The following is a 15,929-nucleotide window of genomic DNA, read 5'->3' on the forward strand; positions in this document are numbered from 1 at the left end:
TCCCCAGCAGGCTGTGGGGCCCATGGTGCGCTGCAGAGTCATGTGTGGGGTTCCTGGCAGGCTGGGGGGCATGTGGTGGGCTGGGGGGCTATGTGTGGAGCACGTGGTGGCGCACAGTGGGCTGTGGGGCACGTGGTGGGGCATGRTGGGCTGTGGGRCTGTGTATGRGGCTRTATGTAGGGTCCCTGATGGGATGTGGGGCTGTGTGTGGAGCACGTGGTGGGGCCCGGTAGGCTGTGGGACTGTGTGTGGGGCACGTGGTGGGGCATGGTGGGCTGTGGGACTGTGTGGGGCGCTGTGGGGCATATGTTGAGCTGTGGGGTTTTGTGGGGGGGCACATGTAGGGTCCCAGATGGGATGCAGGCTGTGTGGGGAGTCCTTGGTGGGCTGTGGGGTCTCTGGCAGGTGTGGGGCACGTGGTGGGCTGTTGTGTTGTGTGGGGGGCTGCGTATGGGGTCCCCAGCAGGCTGTGGGGCACATGGCARTAGGCGGAGCCGCGTGGGGCAGCCCGTGGGGTGCAGGGCCGTGCTCAAGGGCCCCGGCAGGGCGTGGGGCGGCGCGGGGAGCCTAGCGGGGCCGCGTGGAGGCGGCGGGGCGCGACGGGGCCTGACCGCCTGCTCTCGGCTCTGCGCTTCAGAACAAAATAGTGGATCAGTGCGAACGGCTCCAGCTGCAGAGCGCTGCCATAGCCAAGCACACGGCCGAGGTGCTGCCAGCCAAGAACCAAGGCGTCCTGGTAATTCCCTTCCCTTCACCCTAGAGCAGCGCRGGCCGGAGCGCGCTGGCCCGGCGTGCTCACCTCTCCCGTGGCAGAGGTACAGCGCTGCTTAGGGTGACCTGGGCTGGGGGGACTCTTCYGTGTGCAGACGTTGTCCCTCTCCCCCTTAACTGACAGCTGTTTTGCCTGTGCAAGCTGGAGCTCAACTCCATTGCATGAATCCGGCAGACGGGTAGGTGCAGCATGAGCATGCCGTGGCTTTCAAGGCACGGAAGGGCGATGTGGGCGCCTGGTTGCCCAGTGACTTGGGTTTGACTTGCGGGGGCGGCTGTGGAGCGGCACTGCTGTACTGAGTGCTCTCCATCTCTGTCTCGGCGAGTGTGCAGACAAAAAGATTTCTTCATTTAGTGTAACACTGGTAAAAGCTTCACTAGAGCCAGTGTCTCTTGGATTCCTTCTTTTGTCTGTGCCTTACTGATGCTGAACGATGATTAGAGATGGTTCTCGTCGTCAGCTCTGTTTCTTGCTAGTAGTGCTTCTCTCCTTGCTGGAGTGATCCTGGAAGATCTATTGAAGGARGGTGCTTTGGTCTGCAGCAGAGCCGCAGGCTGTCACTTGCATGCCATGATGATTAGGAGTCGCTTTAGAGTTATCCTGACAGCTGGCTAAGCYAGGAGGCGGAAGGCAGGTTTAGGACTGGTTATCCCACTCACCTACTTGCATCATGCTGATTAGTGTAGCTTGGGCTGAATTAACATGATGATCTTAAAAGCTGAGCCTGCAGAAAGCTGGGAGAAGCTCTTGGTGCTCTTGTTTGGTTTGAGGCAAGATTGATATTTCTTTCCTCTCCTCRCTCTGCCAGAGTGCTGCCAGTGAGGCACGGGAATTGGTGATCCAGAGGCTGACCTTTGTGAGAAACATGTGTGAAAATGAAGAACAGCGATTGCTGGAGAAGGTGCACACAGAGGAAGAGCGGGCGCACCAGAGCATCCTGACACAGCAGGTGCACTGGACTGAGGCTTTGCAGAAGCTGTCTGCCCTCCGAACCTACTTGGTAGATGTGATCACCAATCTGGATGACCAGGACCTGGTGGTAAGTACTGCTTGTTGTGCCGAGAGACAGGTCAATCAGCCTAGAAGTGAACCTAAGACGTTTTATCATGGATTCTGTGGGGCTCAGATATGGAGTTTGGGAGCTTGCTGCATTGACAGAAAGAAGTCAGAATGGGACAGGATCTATGTTTGCAGATCCAGCTCAAGGAAGCCCCTTCAGCTGGCACTGAAAAGCCCCCATGGTTTCTCAGTGGTTCCTAGAGCATATGTTCTGCCTGGTTTTGCCTTGGCATGAAGTGAGGTTTGGTTACCAGAACTACTGTCCAGGCTCAGGTCTCCAAGATGTTGGCTTGGTGCTGCCTGCTTAGGTGCCTTTCAGGCTTGACAGCAGGGACGGAACCAGATTTGGCTTATAGACTGAGAGCAGGAGAAGCCTGTTATTGTAGATTTTTTTCTAGTTTTATTTTTTTTTCTAGTTCTAATCAAAATGTGATCTTTAGGGCACCTGTAGCTTTTCTTAAATGTCTGTTTTGCCACTTAAAATACATCTGTATGTTTATCCTGCAAAGCAGTCTGTGCTTCTCTTTGCTCAATTTTTTTTCTGGTTATCAAATTGTCTCGGGGTTTCCCCAAGAAATTCCTTTTGTTTTAGATGTGAGCAGATAGGTATTCTACCGCCTACTCCTCCTTGCTCTTAGCTACTGCTTGTCATATACAACTTTTTGAAGCGAGTGGCAGAAGCCCTGATGGGAAAGCAGAGTTAGTCCTGAGGATAGAAGGCAATTGGCTATTCCTTGGATGGTAAGCGCAGTGTCTGTGCTGCCCAGGCATCGTAGCTATTTGAGTTGTGGCCTCGCTGTAGAGAGTAGAGGTTGTAACACAATCAAGTGCCAGTGGAGAAAGGAGACCAGTGAGACCCTCTGTTTGTTCTTTTGCCACATGATGGAGGGGAAATGTGGATGGTGAATTCTCCAGGTTGGATTGTTGGTGTTGGCACTTGTGTCTATCAGGAACTAATACACGTTGTATCACAGGAAGGTAGAAAGGGCACAGGTTCACTGTGYGTCTCTGTATCTGGGAGCAGGATGYGTGTGTATGTTTTTCACCACTTTGATAGTCGGGCTGTCCCTTGAACAGTGCCAATGCACCATCGTCAGCAGGTACAGAGACAAATGGATTTGATCCCAGGGTTATTTGGCTAAGTTTCTCTAGCAGCAGGGCCACACCTGGACTAGAACCTGTGCAAAAATATGTGCTTTTTTTCTGGACAGTTAAAACCAATACAGGCTCTACCCATGCAATCAAAATGAACTGTTGGGGTAATAGCAGAAGAGTGCTTGGCATATAAGCAGGAAATTTCCCAGGATTTTCTTAATACCCTGAGGCCCTTGCCTTGAGGTAACTGAGAAGTTGAGACATGCCACACGCCCTTACTGCCCCGTGCAGTTGCACACACACCTCTGAAATACTGGGGATCAGAGAACTGGTAGGGGGGCTGGCACATAGCAACCACTATGTTAAAAATACAGGTTTTTATTTATTTGTTTGTTTTTAAATAGCTCTGTGCTGGTGTGTTACAGGGAAGGCAAATGTCTGTATAAATGGTTGGGTAATTCATCTGTCCTACAAAAGCACTTTTCCTGTTCAGCTGTTCTGAAGAAGGCCCTGAGGATGTTAGACCAGCAGGACTGCTTTACCTCTTATCAAAAGCACTCAGAGTTGTTTGCTGTAAGCACAGGATGTTCTTGCAAGGTGCCCTAACAGGCTGGGGGAAGAGGGAGGGACATGGAAGAGAGTCTAGCTGACAACTGACAGCACTGGGGTTTCACGCATTGGCTAAGGGAGGTGCAGTGGTAAGAGGTGCCAGATGCTGTCAACCTGGTGTTTACCAAAGGGTTTGGAGGCAGATCAGGTTCTTTACAGTTCCAGAGACCTTCTCTGGTCTCCCACGTGTTTCCCTTGCACCGGGTGATCCAGCTGTACTTGCAGGGCTCTGCTCTAACAGTGCTTGTATTACTCAGAAGAGCTGTGCTTTGGACCCTGGCAGGCTCTGTCTAGAAGTCCCAATGTCCTGCTAGAGCCACTGTCATCCAGCTACCCAGTCCCACTGGCTCAGCAGAAATTAGCCCTGGACATGTGGAACATGTATTGCCCTCAGACATTCTCACTCATTTTCTGAGTGAAGGAGTAAATGAGTGCTGCAACTACAGAACATATATATTGGATACGTCACCCTACTCTGCAAGGGCAAGGTTGGGATGAGGAGTTGCCCTCTTTGGGGGAGGAAGGAGAGCAGTGCTCCTTGGGGTAGAGGCTATCAGCAGAAAGGCACATGGAGGGAGCACACAGGACGTGGGGCATTGGGGAATGCACTTCCCCTGCCGCAGGTGAGCTGGCTGCAAGGAATCTGCAGCTGTAGGAGATGCACTGGAGGAGCTCACAGAGTGTGGGGAGAAATAGTTAGCAGAGCTGGGGAAAGGAGGCCTGAAAAAGAAGCGGAGGGTTTCCCCCAGCTGTATCTCTTGGGTCTTCTCTTTGCTCCAAATTTTATTTCTCAGGGCATCCCTGTAGTGGAGGCTTGGTCCTCATATAAGGCATTACTAGCCTGTTTTGGGGCAGAGCATCTCTGCTGTCCAGGTGAGGGTGGAGGGTTTGCTGTGCCCCTGAAGAGCTATAGTCCTTGGAAGTGCTCAGCCTGTGTTTTGGATTTTATTTGTTGGAATTTCAGCTATGATGTCTCTTTCTCTCCTTGTCCACAGCATGCAGAACAAGAGATCTTCGAGAGGTTAGTACCTGGCCATTCCTTGGCCTTTTCCTAAGCTGTTCTCCAAGCTTGACTGCTTCTGCTGTGAGCAGCATGCCATTGCCCAGGCAGCAGGTGAWACTTGCTCTTTCTTCCTTATGTTGCTTTTGTTGAGGACAGACCAAAGAGATACTAACATGTCTTCTTTACTTCACGTGCTGCGCTGCAGCTCAGGTGGAAACCTGGCACCTGGAAACACTAGAGACCAGGACACACACAGTATCCACAGAGGCATTGGCAGATGCTCTGGCACTCGCTCACAGGAGACCTTCTCTAGTTTCTTAGAAAGCTCCACGGGGCTCCCTGGGAGCAAACCTGTCCCTGGCTGATTGACAGTAGGATTGTCCATCTGGAAAACCAGCATTCTTTATGCCTGGAGAACTGTTGGCATGGCATTGCCCGGAGGGGTGATGTGTCCGAGCCCTGCGCTCACACTGCCTTCTTCCTGAGCAGATAGACCCTTTGCACAGTATCTGTGGATGGAGGACCAGGTGCAGATGTCGGTATTTCTGAAGGTCATCTGTATGGAGCGTTACTAATGTTGGGCTGCCCTTACTTGTGAAGGGAGCTTGGCAGCTGGATTTTCACAGGCATTTCAGTGGCTGCTACAACAGTGCTAAGTAGCACTGTTGGATTCTCCTATGCAGAGACCTTCCAGGAGTATTTTTGCCTGGAGCCTGCCTGTAGAGAAAAAGAAGTGAACTGCAGCACGTCAGCAGCAGCCAGTGCCAGAGCCTCGGCCTTTGCTTAAAGTGAGTTCCATGTGTGTGCTGCAAGCTGTCAAGTCCTCAGTCTCCTTGCTATGCTCTATGAAACCTCCTGGAGTGCTGGCTTGCTTTTGGTAGCGTCCCCCTTTGCTCTAACAATAAGGCTTTGTTGACGAAAGGCCTCCCAGAGAAACCTGATTCTCTCACCACAGCCTATCCCTTGTATTCCTCTTGTGTCTTGATGGCTGGTCTCAGACCCATTTATTCGGTGTCAGCCGAATAAGGAAGCTGTTGACTTAGGCTACCAGGATTGTATTTTAAAACACTGAAGTCCTTTCAGAAGTGCCTGCAATCAAAGCCAACCGAAAATATCAGTTAGGAGGCAGAGCTTGCCTAGAAACCTCCCCCCAGCATAGTTTCTCTGCAACAAATGGTGCTATTGCAACATCTCCAGCTCGTCTTTCTATACTAGTTCCTAGCAATCTTTATAATCACCTCCCAGCTATAGTCAATAAATCAATGTTTCAAAATAACCCTCGTGTTTCTTTGCTAGGACAGAGGCAGCAGAGGGAATCTTAGAGCCACAGGAGTCTGAGAAGTTAAACTTTAATCAGAAGTGTGTTCAGAGTCCATTGCTGAAGCGATTATGGGCCTCTGCTGTTCTCTGCTGCATCGCAGGTCAGTGTCTTGTTCACGTCTCATGCTCTCTGAGGATTCTTGCAGCAAGGTCATTCTTTTTGTGCCCAAAGAAACATCCTGATGCTATGATATATCTGCCTAGTACTTAAAAGCAAGGGGACGTTGGGAGAAAACACACAGTTCTAGTCTGTGCTTTGTAATTTGTGTACAAACATGAGCACTGAGCCACAGGGAAGCACTAACTGTCCCTTGTGAAAGGGAAGCTGTACTGCCCTGGCTTAGGCTGCTCCCAGCTGCAAGGCCCTGCAGAAGAGCTGCTAAGCAGGTGGGCAGCGTGGRCTCCTGGCTGTGCTCTGCTCCCGCTGCTGGGTGCAAGGTGGCCCAGGACCCAGCCTGGAGATGGGCCTGGCCTTGGCCCCCTCTGCAGCTCCTGAAGCCACAGGGCACTCACTGCTGCTGGGCATGGGAAAGATGAGGCGACTGAGGGATGAATCCCGTCTGCTCGCTTGGAGGGACATGAGTCTAACCCTGAGCAGTGTCCAGCCTGGGAGCGGGGGCAGCGTACCTTGCAAGGGAGCTGCTAAGTGGGGTCAGGTGTGCCTGTGTCCTGCTGCCACTGCAAGGGCAAGGGGAGAATCTGGCGCCTCCTGCCCTCTTTGCTGTCCCAGCTCTACTCCTGTTCCTAGTTACTTTGAGCCCCCCAGGAGAGGAAGACAGCAGCAGTTGTAGGGGATCTAGAGAAAGGGGGGYGGGGTGGGACAGTAGTTTGAAGCATCTGGTTGTGGCTATGAGGAGAATCAGAGTTTGAAAAGATCACTTGAAAAGACCATAAGAAGGCTCCATTGCATAATCTYGCTTTGTTTCTTTTGCTCTTTTCTTGGATTGTTTAGACACCTCAGTAAGAGTGATGTTGCCAAAGGAATCCTTGCTACAGAAATTCCTCTTTGCTCCTTTTAGCATTGGCCTACTGGTAATTTTAAGAGGATAGACTCACCTGTATCTGTAAGAAGCTCTAGTTTACCAAGATGAGAAATAGATAAATGCAATAGCTTTGTGATTGTAAACTGAGGTGGTGGTTGTGCAGGAGCCGGTGGTTTTGTTGGAAACACCTGGGATCTGTGATTCAGCCCAGCTCTTGCTGTAAAGCTGGGGTTGCATCAGAGGCATTTATCAGGCTGTCAGTGTGCTCAAGATACCACCTTGCCAAGCTGRTGTTGGTTTTCTTGAACAGTGAGAGATAAGTTCCTTCTGGCAGTGATCTGCTTGCACTGCTGATGGTGGAATGTTTGCTTTTAGTATTATTTTCAGGCCATCATTAGAGTATTTCAAATTWATTTGTTTTTTCCTCAGGACAAGGGCAGCATCATTCATAATTTGGAAAGATTTGTCCTGAGTGTTACCCTGTGAACAGCGTTTGGGATGACCTTCCCAAAGGTTTTGCGATAACCTTTGATTTTTTGCTGATCTTGCTCTAGGGGTGTTGATGTTGATGRGTGGTCCCCATTTTTTTCCCTGCTTTTAGTTCCCTTTTGAAGGTGTGTACTTCTGACTTTTATTGCTTTAGTGTTCTTAAGTGTTAACTTGACGATTGGTGCATACCAGATCATACCAGTGTTTGTCTCTTCTACTGCAAGCTGTGATACTGCTCTTTCTTTGCAATTATTCARTCTTACCTGTGCCAAAGACCTTTCTCTGTTTTGAGTCTCTGATTACTGGCAATTATGCAAATCCTGAAGTTGTACATTGACAAAATTGAGCAGGTTCTCAGCAGATGTTTTAAGCCATTAAGGCAGTCRGGAAACCTTTCCCTTGATTTTCTTTGTTGTGACATTTTTTATGGAGTCTTTTTCTAAGAGCATGCTTGTCCAATGTAATGATTCTAAAGCTTTCAGTCCTAGCAGTGGGTCTGTTGGTACATTCATAACACTAAAATTTTGCTCTGATGTTTTCCTGTGGATGCATTTAGCATGTTGTTATTGTATGCTGGGGATGCCTGCCATATCCTTGCTGATCTCAGGARTCCGTAGTCCACGCAGGGCATAGCCTGAAAAATTTAATATTAACTGCAGTGGTCCTAGCTTTCATTAAGACACAGTAATGCTGTATTTTATTTAGTGGTCCCTCCTGCTGATGGCAGCAGAATAAGTGACAGTCTGGTTTGTTTGCTTGAAAAAAAGTTATTTTCCAGCCTTGGCAGTTGGCCCGTAAAGGCTCACAGGCACTTGAAAACCAGAACACAAAAGAATCTTCATTTCATTACCTCAAAAATAAACATGGTTCCTTTGATCTCTTTATTTGGCGGATAACTTATGTATCATTTGTGTTTGGGGTCGGCAGCTTCTTCCTTAAACCCAGAACTAATGCACATCTCCCAGCACAGTTCTGGGAGGGATCTTGGTTCACAAGCCACCTACGTCAATCCTGCTGGGGGGCAGGAAGTAAGTGGTGAGGCTGAGTGGAAACTGGAGTAAGTAAAAACTCTGCAGAGGTGACACATCTTGTAGCCTCTTTGCTTTTAGTGGTTTGGGGGTTTTTAGAAGCAGGACAGCCTGTTACTCTAAAAGACACAGATCAAAACTGTCCCAGGTAGCTGAGATGTTGAACTGTAGCATGGTGATGTTCTGCTGCTTGTCCCAAGCRCCAGGCTGGGTCTGGATTTCACCCTGATGCCCAAATCTAGATAAGAGGATTTTAATTTAAGAATTGGGAGTTTGGAAATAGGATCTTGAAGTGATTTAGAAGTAGTAAAATGTGCTTCAAATAACATGTACATACTTAAAGATGGACGTTAACTTTTGTACTTAGCATCTCACCTTTCTCTAAAGAGGCAGGTCTATTCTGCAAGGTACTATGCTGAGGAAGGAATACAAATAAAATGGATTTTGAGGTGAGAAGAATCCCTGGTGGAATTCTTTATCAGAATATGTGAGCGTATCAGGAGGGTGGATATAATCACGACAAAGCGCTTGTCTGCATGGSGAAAATTTGCTGGTCTCAATTATTCTGCTAATTAAACCAGCATTGCTCCTTGCTTGGATGCTGTTTTGGAATCGTTTCCCTAATGCAGTTAGTTACACTGGTGTGGCCAGGTTGGTATTTCCCCATGCGGGTGATCCCTGCACGCAGACACCAGAGTGCAACGTCGTACCTAGACTGGATGTGTGTTGCACAGTACAAGGCCTAGTGCTTTCGTTCTCTCAGTGAAARATAAAGTCTCACATTGCTCCATTTCCTATGAATTCATAACAGCGTTTGGCTTCTTGGAAAGTCAGCCTTCAAACGGGCAGCGTGAACGAGCTGCAGAGACATATGGAGAGCACAGTTTGGCAGGCAGGCACGCGGGAAAGGATTTGGCCAGCACTCAGTGAAATAAGTGATCAAGCAAATGAGGCTGGTTGCTTCAGCTGGAAGGGGGTGCTGCCTCCAGCACCTCTTTCTGCTTGCCGTTGCCCGCAACGGCTTTCACCTGCTGTGCAAGTGTGCCSTGTTAGGCATATGTGGCACTTTCACTTTGCACAAACCGACACTTYAGTCTCAGTTCATCTGCTGCCAGGAAGCAACGGGGCAACTGCAGTCCTAGGAAATCCTTCACCCAGCACCACTACTGTTTAATGTCATGGGCTGTTTTATGCCTGTGGTGCRGGCTGATCAGGTGGGTGCTGACATAGCTCCCATTGCTCCTTCAACGCTTGTAGGAGCTGGAGCAGATCAGCTCTGAGATGACCACGTTTGCGGTGCRGTGTAATGTTTTGATTCGCTAAGGGCCTCGTCCTGCGAAGCGCCGAATGCCAAGTAGAGGCGATTGGCAGGGACAGGCTTCATCCGATAGAGCTCTTCTGCCTGCAGAGCTCCAGCCTCACCCTGCAGTAATGCTGGGAGAGCAAATGACTCACCTGCCCCAACCTTGTTTCTGTGACAGTTTAAGATGTAAAATGAATAAATTGAGGGAGGAGGGAAGGCTGGGCGCAAAGAGAGGCACCAACTGATATGAATCCCCTCTCCCCTAGGAGTAGGCAGAGGTGAGTCAGCTGAGCCTCAGCCTTTTCTCTTTGCTTAGGCAACTTGCAGAGCAAGGGAAATATTTGTGCAGTTGCTCAACACCCTCACACCCTGGACTGCAGGCCTGTTGAGGTGTCTTATGGTGGGAACAGATGGCAGAGAGAAATGTGCAGGAGTCCTGCAGTCTCCAAGCCTGGCTTTGACCCCAGGCGTGCAGATCGCTCACTTTGCAGTGTGGTACGAATGCGACTGGGCAGCCMCTTAAGTCACAGCAAAACTGAACTGAGTCCTGGTCGAGCTCATGTCTTAATGCCTGGTGTCACCTCCCAGGGCTGCTCCGTACATGTTTTGGGCTTATGGGTGGTGTGGGTTGATGATGATTTGGGCTTCAGCATGCTTTATAGGAGGAGAGGGATCAGCCCAGCCCTCGCCGACCCTCCTTGTTCTGGTATTACCGGCTTTGCTGGTTCTCTACAGACAGCGCAGCGCTGTCTTTGCTCAGGCCTTGACCAGCCGGGGAGAAGTCTGCCCCTGCCCTGCAGTAGGGGTGGCAATCTRACTGAGAGAGACCCCAGGGAATGGGGCTGAGATTTGGGTCTCTCCTTGCCACACATGGAAACTTGGCTGAGTCTTTGTTCCCGTCACTGATCTGCTTCCTGCTACCAGGATTAACCAAAGTGCTGCTTGGCCAGGGTGCTGAATTCAGTTTTGTGAAGATCCAGGCCAGGGTCAGAATAAGATGAGAAGCGTCCTGCTCTGACTCTGAAGGATGTGACTGCCAAACTTCTGGTACAAGGCTAGAGTACGTCTTGGGGGGAGAGCAGGAGGCTCCATGTATGCAGGGCACCCCACACTTTCACTCTGGAGTTGGGTTTCTGACATGCCTGGGGGAATCTGGACATTGACAAGTCTCTATTTCTTTCAGCCCTTGTCTGAAAGTCTGCAGTATCCTCCAAGGAAGTGGCACCTTCTGGGTTAGGCAGGTGGGGAATCTGGCTGAGTGGGAAGCTCTCCACTTATCTGTACCTGCTTTCCTGATGGAGTCCAAGGGGAGTGCTGGAGGGAAGTCAGGGCGATAGCTCTGGGTTGTGCTGCTGGCCTCCAAAGGCCATGTATCTTCTTCCTACCTGTTGTCACCCTGTGYTCCATGTCATGCTGGGCCCTAGGCTTTGGGACAGAGCACTCCTCTTCCTGGGGAACTGCCTCCTCTGTGGAAAGCCTGAGGCCATGCTTGGCAGTCACTCCAGGTTGTGGGTGACCTTTCCCTAGCACGAGGGGGAGGCAACATTACAGAAGAATTGGCTTTGGCAGGTTGGCTGGATGRGACCAGTGTCCCAAGCCTTTGCTTTGATAGTGTGTGTTTGAGTTGGTGAGCTTACTAAATCCTGACCAGGTTCGGTCCCAGGCTCCGGGCTAGCTCCTTCCATTATTTCTGGGCCCCTGCTAGCCATGAGAGGTGTAATGTGGAGTGCTGCATCCCCTTTCTTCTCACCGAGTCACACCAGGGGAAYGCGGGAACTTCCCCAAGGAAAATGTGCAATGAGAAGGCAATTTTCACTCTGATGCTGACCCCTGTGACTTATTCTTGGGGTGGTTCAGGTCGGGGCTGTGGAGTCCGTGCTCACTGCTTGGCTTCTTTCACAGGCTCCGAAGAGATTCACATAGATGAGAAAACTGTCAGCCCCCACCTGATCCTGTCAGAAGACAAGAGGACCCTGACGTTCAACCCTAAGAAAGCAAAGGTGTACTTGGACTGTCCTGAGAGATTTGACCACTGGCCCAATGCTTTGGCTACCACAGCTTTCCACACAGGAGTCTGTGCCTGGAGAATCAGCGTGGAAAAGAGCTGTGCCTACAAGCTGGGGGTTTCATACAGCTCGCTGCAGCGTAAGGGCTCTGGCAACGAAGCCCGCCTGGGTTACAATCCYGCCTCCTGGGTCTTCTCGCGCTATGACAGAGAGTTCAGGTTCTTGCACGCTGGTAACGAACAAACTGTGGAGCTGATCAAGTCTCCAGCCAAGCTCGGCGTGCTGATTGACTTTGCTGGAGGGGAGRTGCTCTTTTACGACCCTGATTCCTGTTCCATTCTCTTCTCCCACCGGGAGGCCTTCACTGCACCCCTGTATCCGGTCTTTGCTGTGGCCCACCAGAGCATCTCGCTTGTGYTCTAAGGGAAGCATTGCACTGCCTGGGGGTGGAGGAGCAGATCTCCTTGTGAATATACACTTGTATATACAATATACAGTCTCTCCATTTAATGCATGGAGCCCAAARAGGGCTACCAGCTTGCATATGGTAACATTCAGGAAAGGCCTTCAACCTGAATGCCTGTTCCTTGCTTGTTTTATGACAACTTTATTCTCTTCCTCTAGGCTAACTAGTTACGCTGTATTTGTCCTCCAGCATCCAGCTATTAGCCAGTAGTCAGGACCTCAAGTTTCAAGGGGAAGCAGAAACAGTCCCTGACGTACCTGAGAACAGAATGTTGTGCTTCCTGAACCCTGCAGGAAGCAACTCGTGCATGAAGGCATGTGAACTGATGGCCCTAAGCTTTGTTTGCTACACACCTATCGGGCAYGACTCTTCTGTGCCAGGAGCTCACAGGTTGTGCTGTCAGTGCCGATTGCACTGCTCTAGCCAAATGCTTTTTTTGAGCATTCCCCATTCTGGATCTGTCCCTGCAAAATATGACCACATGCACTTTAGTGTTGCTAGCTTTGACTTGGAGAGCAAGAGGAGTGCTTTACTTGGGGCTGTTTTTTTCCAGAAATGGAGAATAGCTGTCTACTCGGGAGCAGCAGTAATTCCCCTATGAGCCCAGTTCAGCTTGGGGTGGACCTCAGACCTGGCACATGCAGTTTGCTCAGTGTTGAGCTAGAAGCAGAATCAAGGGTAGCACAAACTGAAAGCAGCAGTGCTGGGACTTGGGAATAGTTTGAGTCTTGGCTCTTGCTAGCCTGTTTTGGATGAATCATTTGGTTTCTCTATGGAACAAAGGCTTATTTCTATCTGTTGGTGGTGGAGAGGAGTGGACGATACATGCTGCGAACTGCAGCAATTACAAACCTAGTTGAGTTTTAAATTTAATGGTGGGCTTTAGAAAACAGCAAGGGGCTCCATCAAGTTCTTTTGTCTTGGGTATTGCAAGGTCTTGGAATTGATTTTTCACAGCACTTGGCAAACGTGCTGTCATTTTGTTTTCTGGGGCAGCAGCGTGGTGGGATGCTTGCTGAGGTTTTAGATAAAGAAGCAGTGGGCTGTGCTTTGCAGCTGAACTTCTGCCCTCAGGATCCTGGTGGGACCTGAGCTGCTCCCCTTTCCAGTGTGATGTTTCCTGCTGYGTCTCCACAGCTCAGGGCAAGGATCTGCTGAATGCAGACACAACCTCATTACCGTAGCCCAGCTAGGGCAGAGGTAGGGGAAAGCACAGGAGGGTCAACTGCCAACTTCACAGCGCTGAGCTCTCCTGAAGGCCTGCCAGCTCCTATGGGTCCTGGCTGCGGTGTGAGGGATGGGGAAGTTGGTGAAAGGGAGGTGTAATTCCCTCCCAGCTGTTGCTATTCAGGAAAAGGGAGGTGCTGGCAGTGAAGGCAAACCAGGAGTACAGTGAAATCTGCAGGGCAGTGCACAGATGCCTGCATGTGCTCTGCTGGCAGACCTACTCCCCTGGTTGGTAGTAGGGGGAAGTAATTTCAGCCCTGCAGGTATGCTAGCACAGGGTTGTGCGCGAGTCCCCTCCTCAGGCTGGGGGAACAGAGGCAGGGTTAATCTTAATGACTGCCTCCACCCCTCCTTGCTAGAATTAGCTTTCTGGGATTTCTCTGGATGAGTCCAGGTGAAACGCTTTCTGCTCAGCACCCAGTCCCCGGGTCCACTGGGGGAGGACACCACCATTAACCCTCTGCTGTACGGTGTTTTGAGAGCTGTGGAAGAAAACAGCATGAAAGCAGAACATGTCAGATACGCTTTATTATATTAATGCCCCTTCTATTCGGGGGGGGCAGGCTGTGGGGAGCATTTCTCCCTGTGCTCTGAAGGAAGCACTTGTTTCTCACTGAAATGGCAGCAAGAAGTCAAGCGCTAGGAATGTCACCTGCTCAGCAGTGGTCTTGGTCCTGCTTTGAAATACGGCTACCGCGGCTAACCCTTTTCAATAAGAGCGAGGAGGTGGCTGAGCGAAGGCAGGACGTGCTCCTCCRGGACCTCCAGCTCCCCGCGCTGCCCAGCAGCCGTGAGCAGAAAGCTGTGCATGCCGGCCTCTCTGGCTGCCCTGTAATCCCTCACGTAGTCGTCTCCCACGTGAGCYGCCTGCCCCGGCGCAACCCCGCAGAGGCGCAGGGCCTTCTCRAAGATCCTCTTGTCCGGTTTGGCGAAACCCGCGTCCTCGGAGGTCAAGACAAATTCAAAATGGTGCCGCAGGTTGCACTGGGACAGAATCTTTTCAAGCCTCTTATCAAAGTTGGAGATCACCCCCATTCGAAAGCCCTGCTCGCGGCACTGCCTTAAAGTCTCATTGGCTCCTGGCAGCACTTCCCAGGTGTGTGCACTGCAGAAGTCCTGGTAGAGGTTTTCTGCCATCTGTGTTAGGACTCTGTCTTCACGCACCCCTGAGAGTCTGAAGGTTTGTTTGACCACATCTACCCACCACTGCTTGGAACTCAGCCCCTGGCCCCGGCCGTAGTTGGGGAAGTGCTTCCGCTGGGCTCTGTAAGCCTCCTGGAAAGCTTTATTGAGAGCCTCCGGCTGCACCTGGACGCCATGAGCCCGGGCCTCAGCTGAGTAATTTTCGCCCACTGGCTGCCGAAGCCGGAGCAGTGTRTCTTTCACATCCCACGTTAATAAGCGCAGTCTAAGCATTGCTTCAGTGAAGCTTAGGGCTAAGGAAAACCTAAAACAAATGCAGAGGTGAAGGCCGGACGAGTGCTGCTTCGCGTGTCACCTGGACTACTGCAGCACCGCTGCACCGAGTGTGGGGCGCCTGGGGGGCATCGAGGGCTGGGGGGTGAACAGGTCCTGGTGGACATCACACCCYGGCATCGCTGGCCTCACAGAGGGCCTCGGGCCCTGTTATGGGGCCAGCAGGAAGACCCCGTGGGGGAGCGGAGGCGCAGCTCTAACCTTGGTTGCGCTGTGTCCCAGGGTGCAAAGTCTCTCAGGCCAGGGCAGCTACGACAGCGCGCGGAGCTGCCRCAGCCCGCTGCCGACCCGGGGCTGGGGCTGCGGGCTGCAGCCGGGGTGTATGGGGTGTAGCCAGGACATGTGGGGGCTGTATTTAGGGTATATGGGGGCTGGGGCTAGGGGGTGTATCCAGGACATGTGGGGGCTGTACTTAGGGTATATGGGGCTGGGGTTATGGGGTGTAGCCAGGACATGTGGGGCTTCAGGGTGTATGAGGGTGTAGCAAGAACAGGTGGGGCTGTATTTAGGGTGTAGGGGGCTGGGGCCATGGGCTGCAGCCGGACACAGCGGGCTGTATTTACAGTGTAGGGGGCGTAGCCAGGGCATGTGGGGCTGTATTTAGGGTARATRGGGGCTGGGGCTATGGGGTGTAGCCAGGACATGTGGGGCTGTATTTAGGGTAGATGGGGGCTGGGGCTATGGGGTGTAGCCAGGGCACATGGGGCTGTAGGGTGTATGAGGGTGTAGACAGGACATGTGTGGCTGTAGCCAGGCTCTATGGGGGCTGGGGCTATGGGGTGTAGCCAGGACATGTTGGGGCTGTAGGGTGTATGAGGGTGTAGCCACGACAGGTGGGGCTGTATTTAGGGTGTGGGGGGGGCTGGGGCCACGGGGTGCAGCCGGGCACTGGGGGCTGTATTTGGGGCGCGTGGAGCCAGGGTGCCCCGGGGTCCGTGGGGCGTACAGAGGCTCCGCACGTGTGTGCGCGCGCGGGGGGGTGCGTGCGTGCGCGTGGGGGTGCGTGGGCGCCCCGCGGCCGCCCCCTCTCCGCAGAGCCCGCTCCCGGCCGCACCTACCTGCGGGCGCCGCCGGCTCCCCGCTCCCGCCCCGC

General features: G+C 51.8%; 2 protein-coding genes across 2 annotated transcripts in view; one reads left to right on the forward strand and one right to left on the reverse strand.

The window, feature by feature from the left end:
• The window catches only part of BSPRY (B-box and SPRY domain containing), a 14,227-nt gene extending 2,068 nt beyond the window's left edge, over nt 1–12,159 (forward strand). The window contains exons 2-6 of the mRNA XM_085320082.1: nt 638–736; nt 1,581–1,811; nt 4,531–4,556; nt 5,835–5,959; nt 11,564–12,159. Coding sequence (XP_085176208.1) covers nt 638–736; nt 1,581–1,811; nt 4,531–4,556; nt 5,835–5,959; nt 11,564–12,090 — 1,008 coding nt within the window. The 3' untranslated portion in view covers nt 12,091–12,159. The remainder of the gene's footprint in view (nt 1–637; nt 737–1,580; nt 1,812–4,530; nt 4,557–5,834; nt 5,960–11,563) is intronic.
• A 1,714-nt stretch (nt 12,160–13,873) lies between these two features.
• HDHD3 (haloacid dehalogenase like hydrolase domain containing 3) lies at nt 13,874–15,923 on the reverse strand. The gene is made up of 2 exons (XM_085320058.1): nt 15,895–15,923; nt 13,874–14,807 (listed from the first exon to the last, which is right to left on the reverse strand). Exon 2 carries the CDS (start codon nt 14,774–14,776, stop codon nt 14,060–14,062), a length of 717 nt encoding a protein of 238 aa, XP_085176184.1. The 5' UTR covers nt 14,777–14,807; nt 15,895–15,923; the 3' UTR covers nt 13,874–14,059.
• Nucleotides 15,924–15,929: the final 6 nt, after the last annotated feature.

Source organism: Rhea americana, unplaced genomic scaffold (assembly GCF_003343005.1).
Source record: "Rhea americana isolate MKP2758 unplaced genomic scaffold, rheAme1 scaffold_61, whole genome shotgun sequence".
In the NCBI taxonomy this organism is placed as follows: domain Eukaryota; kingdom Metazoa; phylum Chordata; class Aves; order Rheiformes; family Rheidae; genus Rhea; species Rhea americana.